Below are 17,128 nucleotides of genomic sequence, written 5' to 3'. Positions count from 1 at the left end.
ACCCCTACACCCTCAGACCTTTGCCTCTCCCCCACCCCTACACCCTCAGACCTTTGACTCCCCCACACAGTCCAATACGTCCCCACAAGTTTTGTCTGTCCATGTGGAGTTGACCTCAGTGCTCTGTTTGACCTTTTGACCTCTGTGTTTATCCCTGTAGATCTGCTCTCAGCTCAGTGAGCGTCTGGAGAAACAACAGATCGCCAACAAGGGAGAGGTGGAGAAGATCCGGGTGAGGCCCCATCCTCACATGACCTGACACACGATCACATGACAGACCGCAATCACATCAAACAATCACGACAATCACGTGACAGATATGACTGACCACTGTATTAAAACACGTGACGTCACACAAACAAATGACCGGCAAGACACACAATCAATCAATCACATGACATGACAGAGTACTGTATATGTTGATGCTCTCTTTGTGTGGCTGTGTTTGTAGTTCTGCTTAGCGAGTTAACATTAGCTGTTTATGTATACAGGTTAGTCTCATGTAGAATATCAAGTGTGTAGTATACATGATTATAGCCTTAGTGTAATTATATGCAGACATTAGTAGTCTTATATGAGGATTATGATGAAGAATCCAATGCGATTCCATTTTGATGACAAACAGAATAGCCCAGTTCTTCGTTTGTGAACAGTGATAGTGGATGGTAAGTACAGCCAGGGCAGTAGTGTTTCTCATGTCCAGGCTAGGTGTGGTGATGGGGTGGATGAGAGGGCTCTTGAAGCAGCTGGGGACTGTCTCACCAGTGGAGGAGAGACCCTCACCCTGACACTCAGCCTGACACTTAAAACCTCTTCTCATCCCCTTGCTAGCCTCCTTACAACCACTCTGTCCATTACAGCAGCTGCAGCCTGAATTTACTCAATCCCACACCTCCCGGGGGAGGGGGAGGGGGTGGGGGAGGGGCGGTGCTTATATACTCCCTTAAAAGACTGACAATATAACAGTTTTTCCATTCTGAAATGCCGTAGTCAGTATACGCTCCCTCAAAATAGCCAGCTTTAATCTAAGATAATTCAAGATATGTCATTTATTTTGACGTTTTTGCCAAAGAAATCTTAGTCACGCAATTTTACATCTAACTCATATTTCTTTCAGTTAACAAATTAAAACGAGTAGTCTCTCATTGAATGACAACAAAGATTTGATTGAAGAATCACTACTGTTGACCAGTCAACGACGAAGGGGTGTAGATTTAGGCTTACCCCCAGAAAAAAATGTGTGTGCCCAAAACAAACAAAAACATCACAAAATGTCTTCATAATATATACACAAACTCTGTCGAGCTGTTTCAGCTGGGAAGCATGCGGACGCCTTTAGATGCTCTGTGGTGTAGTGTTATAACCTGTACCTGATTTATATAGTGTGGTGTTATAACCTGTACCTGGTTAATATAGTGTGGTGTTATAACCTGTACCTGGTTTATATAGTGTGGTGTTATAACCTGTACCTGGTTTATATAGTGTAGTGTTATAACCTGTACCTGGTTTATATAGTGTGGTGTTATAACCTGTACCTGGTTTATATAGTGTGGTGTTATAACCTGTACCTGGTTTATATAGTGTGGTGTTATAACCTGTACCTGGTTTATATAGTGTGGTGTTATAACCTGTACCTGGTTTATATAGTGTGGTGTTATAACCTGTACCTGGTTTATATAGTGTAGATTTATATAGTGTAGTGTTATAATCTGTACCTGATTTATATAGTGTAGTGTTATAACTTGTACCTGGTTTATATAGTGTAGTGGAATAACCAGTACCTGGTTTATATAGTGTGGTGTTATAACCTGTACCTGATTTATATAGTGTAGATTTATATAGTGTGGTGTTATAATCTGTACCTGGTTTATATAGTGTAGATTTATATAGTGTAGTGTTATAATCTGTACCTGATTTATATAGTGTAGATTTATATAGTGTAGTGTTATAATCTGTACCTGGTTTATATAGTGTGGTGTTATAACCTGTACCTGATTTATATAGTGTAGTGTTATAACTGGTACCTGATTTATATAGTGTATAATCTGTACCTGATTTATATAGTGTAGATTTATAATCTGTACCTGATTTATATAGTGTAGGTTTATATAGTGTGGTGTTATAACCTGCACCTTATTTATATAGTGTAGTGTTATAACTGGTACCTGATTTATATAGTGTAGATTTATAATCTGTACCTGATTTATATAGTGTAGGTTTATATAGTGTGGTGTTATAACCTGCACCTGATTTTATATAGTGTAGATTTATATAGTGTGGTGTTATAACCTGCACCTGATTTATATAGTGTAGATTTATATAGTGTAGATTTATATAGTGTAGTGGAATAACCTGTACCTGATTTATATAGTGTAGTGGAATAACCTGTACCTGGTTTATATAGTGTAGTGGAATAACTTGTATCTGGTTTATATATTGTTGTGGTATATCCTGACCTGATTTATATAGTGTAGTGTTATAATCTGTACCTGATTTATATAGTGTAGGTTTATATAGTGTGGTGTTATAACCTGTACCTGGTTTATATAGTGTGGTGTTATAACCTGTACCTGGTTTATATAGTGTAGTGTTATAATCTGTACCTGGTTTATATAGTGTGGTGTTATAACCTGTACCTGATTTATATAGTGTGGTGTTATAACCTGTACCTGGTTTATATAGTGTGGTGTTATAACCTGTACCTGGTTTATATAGTGTGGTGTTATAACCTGTACCTGGTTTATATAGTGTGGTGTTATAACCTGTACCTGGTTTATATAGTGTGGTGTTATAACCTGTACCTGGTTTATATAGTGTAGATTTATATAGTGTAGTGTTATAACTTGTACCTGATTTATATAGTGTAGTGTTATAACTTGTACCTGGTTTATATAGTGTGGTGTTATAACCAGTACCTGGTTTATATAGTGTAGATTTATATAGTGTAGATTTATATAGTGTAGTGTTATAATCTGTACCTGGTTTATATAGTGTGGCGTTATAACCAGTACCTGATTTATATAGTGTAGTGTTATAACTGGTACCTGATTTATATAGTGTAGTGTTATAACTGGTACCTGATTTATATAGTGTAGATTTATAATCTGTACCTGATTTATATAGTGTAGGTTTATATAGTGTGGTGTTATAACCTGCACCTGATTTATATAGTGTAGATTTATATGGTGTAGTGTTATAACCTGCACCTGATTTATATAGTGTAGATTTATATAGTGTAGATTTATATAGTGTAGTGGAATAACCTGTACCTGGTTTATATAGTGTAGTGGAATAACTTGTATCTGGTTTATATATTGTTGTGGTATATCCTGACCTGATTTATATAGTGTAGTGGAATAACCTGTACCTGATTTATATAGTGTAGTGGAATAACCTGTACCTGGTTTATATAGTGTAGTGGAATAACTTGTATCTGGTTTATATATTGTTGTGGTATATCCTGACCTGATTTATATAGTGTAGTGGAATAACCTGTACCTGGTTTATATAGTGTAGTGGAATAACTTGTATCTGGTTTATATATTGTTGTGGTATATCCTGACCTGATTTATATAGTGTAAATAACCTGTAGAATAACCTGTGACCTGGTCTAAGGCTGTGAGAAGTACAGTGTCCTCCTTAACTCTAATGGGATAAGGTTAGGGTTAGAGATGCAATGTTGTAACCTGGCCTATGATGTCTCTCTCTCCCCCAGCTGAAGGTGGAGGGCTGTGAGAAGTGCTCTATCCTCTTCAACAAGGAGGGTCGTCTAAAGGCAGTGAAGAAGATGAAGGAGGGCAGCGAGGAAGAGACGGACGAGGAGAAGGAGGGTCTGAAGAACCAGCTCAGAGAGATGGAGCTGGAACTGGCCCAGACCAAACTACAACTGGTGGAGGCCGAGTGCAAGATACAGGTACTGACCCAGACCAATGATACAGGTACTGACCCAGACCCTGACCCAGACCAATGATACAGGTACTGACCCTGACCAATGATACAGGTGCTGACCCTAACCCAGACCAATGATACAGGTACTGACCCAGACCCTAAGCCAGAACAATGATACAGGTACTGACCCTAACCCAGACCAATGATACAAGTACTGACCCAGACCAATGATACAGGTACTGACCCCTGACCCAGACCAATGATACATGTACTGACCCTGACCAATGATACAGATACTGACCCTGACCCAGACCAATGATACAGGTACTGACCCTGACCAATGATACAGGTACTGACCCCTGACCCAGACCAATGATACAGGTCCTGACCCAGACCAATGATACAGGTACTGACCCTGACCCTAACCCTAACCCAGACCAATGATACAGGTACTGACCCAAACCCAGACCAATGATACAGGTACTGACCCAAACCCAGACCAATGATACAGGTACTGACCCTAACCCAGACCAATGATACAGGTACTGAGCCTAACCCAGATCAATGATAGAGGTACTGACCCTGACCCTAACCCAGAATCCAGACCAATGATACAGGTACTGACCCTAACCCAGACCAATGATACAGGTACTGAGCCTAACCCAGATCAATGATAGAGGTACTGACCCTGACCCTAACCCAGACCAATGATACAGGTACTGACCTCTATCCCTGACCCAGACCAATGATACAGGTACTGATCTCAAACCCTGACCCAGACCAATGATACAGGCACTGACCCCTGACCCTAACCCAGACCAATGAACTCACCTGGCTATAGCAACTGAACTCACCTGGCAACTGAACTCACCTGGCTATAGCAACTGAACTCACCTGGCTATAGCAACTGAACTCACCTGGCTATAGCAACTGATGTCTACTGATATCACTTCATTTAAATTCAGCTGCTATATCATAACAATTCATGAATTAATTGCTGAAGGGAATTTGAGGCAATACAAGTTTGAATGATTTCTAGGCTCAGTCTCCTGTCCCATTACCCCAGGCTAGCTCTGCAGCCCCTTGCCTAACCTCCTTCCTGTATGTTTTCTTCCCTGCAGGACTTGGAGCACACCCTGGGTCTGGCCTTGAACGAGGTCCAGGCAGCCAAGAAGACCTGGTTCAACAGAACCTTAACCTCCATCAAGACCGTGACTGGAGCACAGGGGAAGGAGACGACCTAACCTGAGACCCACCTCCTCTCCTCCTCGACCACAGACCATTCCCTGCTGCTCCCAAACCTCGACCCGTTCCTCTCCCAGCCTCCCCCTCCTCCCCCTGGTCAGGGGTACCAGCCACTAACTTGACCGGAGTGAACCAAACCTCACCACGACAGGAGTTTTAAATAAGGACTGAGTTCAAAGGTACCACTGCCCCAAACTAAATGATATACTTAATTAAAAAAGAAACAGAAAAGAAAAGAGTCTTCAACATTGGTCTTTATACTACTGATATTTAACAGGTAAGGAAGGAGTTGTAGAGAGTTACCTGAACTGTCCTCTCTCCAGACATGGGAAAGACAGCGCTTCATTATGCTGATTTCTCTCCAGACATGGGAAAGACAGCGCTTCATTATGCTGTCCTCTCTCCAGACATGGGAAAGACAGCGCTTCATTATGCTGTCCTCTCTCCAGACATGGGAAAGACAGCGCTTCATTTTACTGTCCTCTCTCCAGACATGGGAAAGACAGCGCTTCATTTTGCTGTCCTCTCTCCAGACATGGGAAAGACAGCGCTTCATTTTACTGTCCTCTCTCCAGACATGGGAAAGACAGCGCTTCATTTTACTGTCCTCTCTCCAGACATGGGAAAGACAGCGCTTCATTTTTACTGTTCTCTCTCCAGACATGGGAAAGACAGCGCTTCATTTTTACTCTCCTCTCTCCAGACATGGGAAAGACAGCGCTTCATTTTTACTGTCCTCTCTCCAGACATGGGAAAGACAGCGCTTCATTTTTACTGTCCTCTCTCCAGACATGGGAAAGACAGCGCTTCATTTTACTGTCCTCTCTCCAGACATGGGAAAGACAGCGCTTCATTTTTACTGTCCTCTCTCCAGACATGGGAAAGACAGCGCTTCATTTTTACTGTCCTCTCTCCAGACATGGGAAAGACAGCGCTTCAATTTTACTGTCCTCTCTCCAGACATGGGAAAGACAGCGCTTCATTTTTACTGTCCTCTCTCCAGACATGGGAAAGACAACGCTTCATTTTACTGTCCTCTCTCCAGACATGGGAAAGACAGCGCTTCATGTTACTGTCCTCTCTCCAGACATGGGAAAGACAGCGCTTCATTTTACTGTCCTCTCTCCAGACATGGGAAAGACAGCGCTTCATTTTACTGTCCTCTCTCCAGACATGGGAAAGATAGCGCTTCATTTTACTGTCCTCTCTCCAGACATGGGAAAGACAGCGCTTCATTTTACTGTCCTCTCTCCAGACATGGGAAAGACAGCGCTTCATTTTACTGTCCTCTCTCCAGACATGGGAAAGACAGCGCTTCATTTTTACTGTCCTCTCTCCAGACATGGGAAAGACAGCGCTTCATTTTTACTCTCCTCTCTCCAGACATGGGAAAGACAGCGCTTCATTTTTACTGTCCTCTCTCCAGACATGGGAAAGACAGCGCTTCATTTTTACTGTCCTCTCTCCAGACATGGGAAAGACAGCGCTTCATTTTACTGTCCTCTCTCCAGACATGGGAAAGACAGCGCTTCATTTTTACTGTCCTCTCTCCAGACATGGGAAAGACAGCGCTTCATTTTTACTGTCCTCTCTCCAGACATGGGAAAGACAGCGCTTCATTTTACTGTCCTCTCTCCAGACTACTTGCACCAACAACAACTCCAACTGTAATCTAGGTACTACCAGAGCTAAATAACAGCCTCCTTCTTTTCAAACTGAGCGTTTCTCATTTCTGTTCTATGATACCTTTCTTTTTCTATATATGTGTGATTCTGAACATGCTTATGAATAAATATGATGAGTGAAAACTGAGCACACCAGAGTGTATGTATGGGTGTGTTTATTAATGTGTGTGTGAGTGTTAAGGGGAGTGTGAGTGTGCATGTACAGGTAACTGCCAAAATAATGGAAGCGATTAAATGAGGGATAGAAAGTATTTTGAAAGCAGATGCCTCCATACAGGTGTGGTTCTTGAGTTAATTAAGTAATTAACATCCCATCATTATGGCCATGTATTCAAATGCTGGACATGTCATTATTTTGGCTACCATGGCTATACCCCCACAGGACACAAGTGGTCACTGAATGGTTTGATGAGCATGAAAACGATGTAAACCATATGCCATGGCCGCCTGTCACCAGATCGCAACCCAATTGAACATTTATGGGAGATTCTGTAGCGGAGCTTGAATCTGAGACCAGCTGTTTCTCTGGCTTCTGTACTAGAAGACCCTTCATGACCTCTTTCTTCATGACCTCTTTCCATCAACAAAACACCAAAAGATGGAATTTCACTTGTAGAATCTATGCCCTGGGTACGTTGAAGTTGTTCTGGCTGGTGGCGCCCCAGCGCTCTATGAAGACACTTTATGTTGCCATTTCCTTTATTTTGGCAGTTACCTGTGTGACTGATGATGTTTCTGAGTTTGGTCTTCCTGTGAAGTTCAGCAGGATAGGAGCTGGGTGCTGTATAGTGGGCTGAGGGGGAGTTATATGAGGAAGAGTATCTTACTGATGAAGCCTTGACTTGAAGGTTGAGGGGAACATGGTAAACATTATGTACTGGGCAACAGTAGATATATAAGCAGCAGCCTTGGGTCTGTCCGGTTACTTGGTGTAACCGTATCAAGACAGAGGCCACTAGTGGTTGGTCCTGGCGCTGTCCTCACAGTGCACTTTCTGGGCTGTCCGAGCCTGGCTGGGCTCAAAGCATGGGAGCTCAGTGGCTGGAATTGCAGAGACAGATAGATGGGTGTGGCCCTCCCTTGCCTCAGACTCCACCCACAGACGTAGAACAGAACCTCCCCCTTTGGGACTCCTCCCTCCACGGCTGTGTCCGACATGGCATACTACTGGTCTCCTATCAAACGTATCCTACTATATAGGGACTGGTGTTCCGTCCTCCTCTCTGAGACCAGCTGTTTCTCTGGCTTCTGTACTAGAAGACCCTTCATGACCTCTGACCTCATCAATCAAGTTTATGCCATGTTATCCTAGTCACGGACACCACTCTCCCAACATAGACATAGACGCGTCACAGCCAGCCACCTACCGACCTACACTACTGACAGGGAGAGAAATGGCACACAGGTATTGTCTGGTCGTCAATCACAGGCTGTGTGCTTACGTGGCAGAATGAGTCAGGGGTCATCAAAGGTCAGGGTTTGTCAGAGGTCAAGCTGGCATTCTCTCTGAAAGAGTCGGGTGCACATTGTTGAATGTTATGAATAGAGCAGTCATGATTCCTCATTCTACATGTAAGAGAGACATGTTTGTTGTTCTACATAATATATTTCTGTCTGAATGCTCCGTTAGAGGTCTCTGTCCATTTTGGGAAATGTCCTACTCTCTACTGACAGTCTGTGTGTGTGTGGTCGGGGTGGGGACTTTGCACCTTAACCTTCATATTTATAATGTATGGTATCTTTCTAAGCTTACTTAAAGGGAAAAATTCACTCTAAACCATTTATTTTTTTCACTAGTCCACTCTTGATACAGTCTCAAAATGTTTTGCATGTCAGCATTCAAGAAGCCAAGTGTCACTTGCCACATCATCAATGCGTTTTGCAGTGTATTTTCCTTTAGGTCTGTGATGCCAGTGGAAGGAAGGTCTGTGTAATGTACTGAGAACAAAGAGGACGTTCTGTAAGGCACTGGGTTGTACATAAGAATGATGATAATGATTACGTTTTTAATTTTGTATTTCTACTGCTGTAACTCAACTAAATAATAATGTATTGTTGTACTGTGTTACAGATTAATGATGATCATGACCTACATACAGTACCAGTCAACAGTATGGATACCTACTAATTCAAGGGTTTTTCTTTATTTTTACTATTTTCTACATTGTAGAATAATAGTGAAGACATCAACACTATGAAATAACACACATGGAATCATGTAGTAACCAAAGACAGTGTTAAACAAGTCAATGTATTTTATATTTGAGATTCTTCAAAGTAGCCACCCTTTACCTTGATGACCTCTTTGCACACTCTTGGCATTCTCTCAACCAGCTTCACCTGGAATGCTTTTCCAGCAGTCTTAAAGGAGTTCCCACATATTTCTAGACAATAGTAAAAATAAAGAAAAACCCTGGAATGAGTCGGTGTGTCCAAACCTTTGACTGGTACTGTATGTTCTTTTGCTCAAAAGCTTTCCTTCGTCTTAAATGTCAGACAAACTGCTGTCTCATCCATTACATGACAAAATGTACATTCATCCATCCAAAATTTCTGAACGTGTGGAACATTGTAGTGTGTGTTACATTATTGTCTATACTTAATGCATTTTAATATAAAGATGTGAACTCAGACCACTTTGTTGTTTGTTTCATTCTTATTCTCATCCACTTTAGAGGTCAGTCTATTTTTCCTCGCGTCCCTGCGTGTTGCCTGTTCCATAAAGAGTTCTTATCATTCACTGAATTATAGGATCTCTTATGACCTGCTCCATTATCAATAGAAGGAATACCAGATTCTTGTTGCTATAATAATAGGATCAATAGTAATACTAATAATAATAATCGTCATAATAATAGCAATAACACTACTAATAATAGTAATAATAATAACAACAATAATAGTAACAATAGTCATAACAATAATAGTAATAGGCATATTAATAATAATAGGCATAATAATAATTTATAGTCATAATAATAAGTCATAATAGTAATAAATATAATAATAATAAGTCATCAATAATAATAGTCATACTAATACTAAGTCATCATAATAATAATAGCCATAACAGTCAGAATAATAATAATAGCCATAACAGTCATAATAATAATAGCCATAATAATAAGTCAAAATAATAAGTCATAATAAAATAGTCATATAATAGCAGTAATAATAAAAGTCAGAATAATAATAGTAATAATAATAGCAGTAATAATAATAATAATGATACTATTAATAATAAGTCATAATAACACTAATAATAATAATAGTCATAATAATAATGATAATATTAATAATAAGTCATAATAACACTAATAGTCATAATAATAATGATAATATTAATAATGAGTCATAATAACACTAATAATAATAACAGTAATAATAATAAGTCATACTGATGAAGTATTAATAATAACAGCCATAATAATATTAGTCATAATAATACTTGTAATAATAATAATATTAGTAATAATAGTCATAATAATAGTATTAATAATTATAGTAATAATGGTCATAATAATCCATGGGACTTATACTGAACAAAAATATAAACACAACATGCAACAATTTCAAAGATTTGACTGAGTTACTGTTCATATAAGGAAATCGATAAATTTAAATAAATAAATTTGGCCCCAATCTATGGATTTCCTCCTCCTCGTCTGAAGAGGTGTAGCAAAGATCGGACCAATATGCAGCGTGGTAAGTGTCCATTTTTTAATAGAAAAGACTGAACATGACACAAATACAAAATAACAACATGAAATGGAAACAAAACAGTCCCGTGTGGCACAAACACTGACACAGGAAACAATCACCCACAAAATACCCAAAGAATATGGCTGCCTAAATATGGTTCCCAATCAGAGACAACGATAAACACCTGCCTCTAATTGAGAACCAATCTAGGCAACCATAGACTTACATAAACACCTAGATGGAAACAACCCCAAAAACCCCTAGACAGTACCCACACCCTAGATGAGACAAAAAAACACACATATCACCCATGTCACACCCTGGCCTAACCAAAATAATAAAGAAAACTAAGAATACTAAGGTCAGGGTGTGACAATTTCGCATGACTGGACAGGGGTGCAGCCATGGGTGGGCCTTGGAGGGCCTTGGCCCACCCACTGTGAAGCCTGGCCCAGCCAATCAGAATGTGTTTTTCTCCACAAAAGGGCTTTATTACAGACAGAATACTCCACCACACCCTCCTCAGATGATCCCGCAGGTGAAGAAGCCAGATGTGGAGGTCCTGGGTTGGCGTGGTTACACGTGGTCTGCGATTGTGAAGCCGGTTGGACGTACTGCCAAATTCTCTTAAACGACGTAGGAGGCAGCTTATGGTAGAGAAATTAACATTAAATGCTCTGGCAACAGCTCTGGTGAACATTCCTGCAGTCAGCATTCCAAATGCACGCTCCCTAAAAACTTGAGACATCTGTGGCATTGTGTTGTGTGTGACAAAACTGCACATTTTAGATTAGCATTTTATTGTCCCCAGCACAAGGTGCACCCGTGTAATGATTATTATTTTTTAATCAGCTTCTTGATATGCCACACCTGTCAGGTGGATGGATTTGTGTACAAAAATTGAGAGAAACAAGCTTTTTGTGTGTATGGAAATGTCAGATTTTTGGGGGGGACCAACACTTTACATGTTGCAGTTGTATTTTTTTAAGTGTATATAGCTCTTTCCAATTACCAAAAGTTGCTTAAATGCTGCCTCTGGTCATGGTGAAGCAGATATCTTGATGTCTCTGTCTGGGATAAATCCTGGGATGTATCCCAAAAAATACTTTAACCAGGGACCACTCTGGTGAAAAGTAGTGCACTATATAGGGACGAGGGTGCCATTTGGGATACACACCTCCTATCCTGCTCCACTGAAAAGACCTTGAAACACCTTTAATACATCTAGGTCTCCCCTTTGTCCTCTTTTCAGACTCTTTTTATATCCCTCCCTCTCTCCCTTCTCCCTCTCTGTCTGTTGATGAATAGTGGTCATAACTCAGGGGCCCAGAGACACCTTCCCTCCCTCTTTTTATCCCTCCTTCCCTCCCTACCTCCTTTTATTCTTCCTTCCCTCTCACCCCTTTCTAATTTGTTACAGAGAAAAGACTGTGAAGGGGACTACAGACACAGACAGACAGGTGTCATGGTAACCAGGTAGTTGTAACCCTGCTGTAAAGACATTGTGCAGTGATGGGGATTCTCTCTCTGTGGTATAACTGGACAGGTAGATGGGGTTTCTCTCTAGTCTAACTGGAAAGGTAGATGGGGTTTCTCTCTCTAGTCTAACTGGACAGGTAGATGGGATTTGTCTCTCTAGTCTAACTGGACAGGTAGATGGGGTTTCTCTCTCTAGTCTAACTGGACAGGTAGATGGGGTTTCTCTCTCTAGTCTAACTGGACAGGTAGATGGGGTTTCTCTATCTGTGGTCTGACTGGACAGATGCAATGGGGTTTCTCTCTCTGTGGTCTGACTGGACAGATGTCGTGGGGTTTCTCTCTCTGTGGTCTGACTGGACAGATGTAGTGGGGTTTCTCTCTCTGTGGTCTGACTGGACAGATGTAATGGGGTTTCTCTCTCTAGTCTAACTGGACAGATGTAATGGGGTTTCTCTCTCTAGTCTAACTGGACAGATGTAATGGGGTTTCTCTCTCTAGTCTAACTGGACAGATGTAATGGGGTTTCTCTCTCTGTGGTCTAACTGGACAGATGTAATGGAGTTTCTCTCTCTAGTCTAACTGGACAGATGTAATGGGGTTTCTCTCTCTAGTCTAACTGGACAGATGTAATGGGGTTTCTCTCTCTGTGGTCTAACTGGACAGATGTAATGGGGTTTCTCTCTCTAGTCTAACTGGACAGATGTAATGGGGTTTCTCTCTCTGTGGTGTAACTGGACAGATGTAATGGGGTTTCTCTCTCTGTGGTGTAACTGGACAGATGTAATGGGGTTTCTCTCTCTAGTCTAACTGGACAGATGTAATGGGGTTTCTCTCTCTAGTCTAACTGGACAGATGTAATGGGGTTTCTCTCTCTGTGGTCTAACTGGACAGATGTAATGGAGTTTCTCTCTCTAGTCTAACTGGACAGATGTAATGGGGTTTCTCTCTCTAGTCTAACTGGACAGATGTAATGGGGTTTCTCTCTCTGTGGTCTAACTGGACAGATGTAATGGGGTTTCTCTCTCTAGTCTAACTGGACAGATGTAATGGGGTTTCTCTCTCTGTGGTGTAACTGGACAGATGTAATGGGGTTTCTCTCTCTGTGGTGTAACTGGACAGATGTAATGGAGTTTCTCTCTCTAGTCTAACTGGACAGATGTAGTGGGGTTTCTCTCTCTAGTCTAACTGGACAGATGTAGTGGGGTTTCTCTCTCTAGTCTAACTGGACAGTTGTAATGGGGTTTCTCTCTCTAGTCTAACTGGACAGATGTAATGGGGTTTCTCTCTCTGTGGTCTAACTGGACAGATGTAGTGGGGTTTCTCTCTCTGTGGTCTGACTGGACAGATGTAGTGGGGTTTCTCTCACTGTGGTCTGACTGGACAGATGTAATGGGGTTTCTCTCTCTAGTCTAACTGGACAGATGTAATGGGGTTTCTCTCTCTAGTGTAACTGGACAGATGTAGTGGGGTTTCTCTCTCTGTGGTGTAACTGGACAGATGTAGTGGGGTTTCTCTCTCTAGTCTAACTGGACAGATGTAGTGGGGTTTCTCTCTCTGTGGTCTGACTGGACAGATGTAGTGGGGTTTCTCTCTCTGTGGTCTGACTGGACAGATGTAATGGGGTTTCTCTCTCTAGTCTAACTGGACAGATGTAATGGGGTTTCTCTCTCTAGTCTAACTGGACAGATGTAATGGGGTTTCTCTCTCTAGTCTAACTGGACAGATGTAATGGGGTTTCTCTCTCTAGTCTAACTGGACAGATGTAATGGGGTTTCTCTCTCTGTGGTCTAACTGGACAGATGTAATGGGGTTTCTCTCTAGTCTAACTGGACAGATGTAATGGGGTTTCTCTCTCTAGTCTAACTGGACAGATGTAATGGGGTTTCTCTCTCTAGTCTAACTGGACAGATGTAGTGGGGTTTCTCTCTCTAGTCTAACTGGACAGATGTAATGGGGTTTCTCTCTCTGTGGTCTAACTGGACAGATGTAATGGGGTTTCTCTCTCTAGTCTAACTGGACAGATGTAATGGGGTTTCTCTCTCTAGTCTAACTGGACAGATGTAATGGGGTTTCTCTCTCTGTGGTGTAACTGGACAGATGTAATGGGGTTTCTCTCTCTAGTCTAACTGGACAGATGTAATGGGGTTTCTCTCTCTAGTCTAACTGGACAGATGTAATGGGGTTTCTCTCTCTGTGGTGTAACTGGACAGATGTAATGGGGTTTCTCTCTCTAGTCTAACTGGACAGATGTAATGGGGTTTCTCTCTCTAGTCTAACTGGACAGATGTAATGGGGTTTCTCTCTCTGTGGTGTAACTGGACAGATGTAATGGGGTTTCTCTCTCTAGTCTAACTGGACAGATGTAATGGGGTTTCTCTCTCTAGTCTAACTGGACAGATGTAGTGGGGTTTCTCTCTCTGTGGTGTAACTTGATAGATGTAGTGGGGTTTCTCTCTCTGTGGTGTAACTGGACAGATGTAATGGGGTTTCTCTCTCTAGTCTAACTGGACAGATGTAGTGGGGTTTCTCTCTCTAGTCTAACTGGACAGATGTAGTGGGGTTTCTCTCTCTGTGGTGTAACTCTCTCTGTGTTTTTATGTTTTCTCTACGTAATTTATTCAACTCATACCCTGACTCCCTGTCAGACAACTCATACCCTGACTCCCTGTCAGACAACTGATATCCTGACTCCCTGTCAGACAACTCATACCCTGACTTCCTGTCAGACAACTCATACCCTGACTCCCTGTCAGACAACTCATACCCTGACTCCCTGTCAGACAACTCATACCCTGACTCCCTGTCAGACAACTGATATCCTGACTCCCTGTCAGACAACTCATACCCTGACTTCCTGTCAGACAACTCATATCCTGACTCCCTGTCAGACAACTGATATCCTGACTCCCTGTCAGACAACTCATACCCTGACTTCCTGTCAGACAACTCATACCCTGACTCCCTGTCAGACAACTCATACCCTGACTCCCTGTCAGACAACTCATACCCTGACTCCCTGTCAGACAACTCATACCCTGACTCCCTGTCAGACAACTGATATCCTGACTCCCTGTCAGACAACTCATACCCTGACTTCCTGTCAGACAACTCATACCCTGACTCCCTGTCAGACAACTGATATCCTGACTCCCTGTCAGACAACTCATACCCTGACTCCCTGTCAGACAACTCATACCCTGACTCCCTGTCAGACAACTCATACCCTGACTCCCTGTCAGACAACTCATACCCTGACTCCCTGTCAGACAACTGATATCCTGACTCCCTGTCAGACAACTCATACCCTGACTCCCTGTCAGACAACTCATACCCTGACTCCCTGTCAGACAACTCATACCCTGACTCCCTGTCAGACAACTCATACCCTGACTCCCTGTCAGACAACTCATATCCGGACTCCCTGTCAGACAACTCATACCCTGACTCCCTGTCAGACAACTCATACCCTGACTCCCTGTCAGACAACTCATACCCTGACTCCCTGTCAAACAACTCATACCCTGACTCCCTGTCAGACAACTCATACCCTGACTCCCTGTCAGAAAACTCATATCCGGACTCCCTGTCAGACAACTCATACCCTGACTCCCTGTCAGACAACTCATACCCTGACTCCCTGTCAGACAACTCATACCCTGACTCCCTGTCAAACAACTCATACCCTGACTCCCTGTCAGACAACTCATACCCTGACTCCCTGTCAGACAACTCATACCCTGACTCCCTGTCAGACAACTCATACCCTGACTCCCTGTCAGACAACTCATACCCTGACTCCCTGTCAGACAACTCATACCCTGACTCCCTGTCAAACAACTCATACCCTGACTCCCTGTCAGACAACTCATACCCTGACTCCCTGTCAGACAACTCATACCCTGACTCCCTGTCAGACAACTCATACCCTGACTCCCTGTCAGACAACTAATTTGACTGGCTGTTTGATATGTTGTTTTATGCATGTCCCCCCCCCCCCACATTCTGAATTTATCATTTGAATGTGATACAAAACAAGGCAACAGTGTGCTTTAGGACCATGTGGACGCACGCTTCTGAGGGGTCAGGAAACCTGTTAATAGATTTTATCTGACTGGATAAAATATATATATATATATGTGTGTCCCCCACTTCTAAAACCAAAGCTGCGCCACTGGTTTTCAGTAATGAATGAGATATTTTAAAACATGAAACATTACTCCCCTCAGTTGTCCCTGAGTTTAAATGTACAGAGTGTATGGTGTGTATGGATTGTGGCAGCTTTCTTATATCGTTTAAGAGTGTTTATAACTTCGGGGACCCCATAAAGTTATCACCGGGCTGAGGTTTCTACTTGCGAGGCGTGGAAAACCTATTACCGGCAGTGAGTAACGAGCGTCGGGAATTATGCAATCAAACACTGAACAACCCCCTCCTTTCCCCCAATCGCTACTTACCTCGCTAAAAATACAGCCAATCAGCTGGCAGCAGAGAGTGGAGTATGGGAAAGATGTTTATGGGGTTGAGTTGCAGAAAGATACTGAGGCAGGCAGTGAGGCAGCAGAGCTCTGTGATTTGGGAGTCTAGAGGGACTAGGGGAACCGGTTTGGCCTCAGAGAGACACCCCCCTCCCTTCATCGCAGACTCCCCCACCCCCAATCCATCCCTACTATCTCCAGCTCAGACCCTTTATCACCTCTGCTTAACACATGTGGCAGTCTCCAGAGTCTAAAATAGGATCGCGCTCTGTGTGTGTGTGTGTGTTGTGTGTTGTGTGTGTGTGTGTGTGTGTGTGTGTGTGTGTGTGTGTGTGTGTGTGTGTGTGTGTGTGTGTGTGTGTGTGTGTGTGTGTGTGTGTGTATGTGTGTGTGTGTGTGTGTGTGTGTGTGTGTGTGTGTGTGTGTGTTAGTTATACCAAAACCCTCCCGCTGTTCCTGATTACTTTCCCAGATGGACGGTGTCTCTGATGAACAAGGAGGGGGAGATACCCAGAGCAGCAGCTAAATCAGCCCCTATTAGTGGCTCCTTACAGTGCAAATCAAGTTCTTACACCTCTTCCTTCCTCATCAGTGTTCCATCTGTCGGTGTAGATGTTGGGTGGTCCTATACTTTTCCTTTTCCTTTTTGCGTCT

General features: G+C 42.5%; 1 protein-coding gene across 2 annotated transcripts in view; it reads left to right on the top strand.

Annotated features, from left to right (window-relative positions):
• The window catches only part of LOC110536788 (rab GTPase-activating protein 1), a 174,342-nt gene extending 167,399 nt beyond the window's left edge, over positions 1-6,943 (top strand). For both annotated transcript variants that reach the window (XM_036936954.1, XM_036936955.1), the window contains 3 exons: positions 161-232; positions 3,716-3,913; positions 5,010-6,943. In XM_036936954.1, the coding sequence (XP_036792849.1) occupies positions 161-232; positions 3,716-3,913; positions 5,010-5,132 (393 nt within the window). In that variant the 3' untranslated portion in view covers positions 5,133-6,943. The remainder of the gene's footprint in view (positions 1-160; positions 233-3,715; positions 3,914-5,009) is intronic.
• The last annotated feature ends 10,185 nt before the right edge of the window (positions 6,944-17,128 follow it).

The sequence above is a fragment of the Oncorhynchus mykiss genome, chromosome 12 (assembly GCF_013265735.2).
Source record: "Oncorhynchus mykiss isolate Arlee chromosome 12, USDA_OmykA_1.1, whole genome shotgun sequence".
Classification (NCBI taxonomy): domain Eukaryota; kingdom Metazoa; phylum Chordata; class Actinopteri; order Salmoniformes; family Salmonidae; genus Oncorhynchus; species Oncorhynchus mykiss.
The sequence above is the reverse complement of the archived record's forward strand: the minus strand, read 5'-3'. Positions and strand labels throughout refer to the sequence as shown.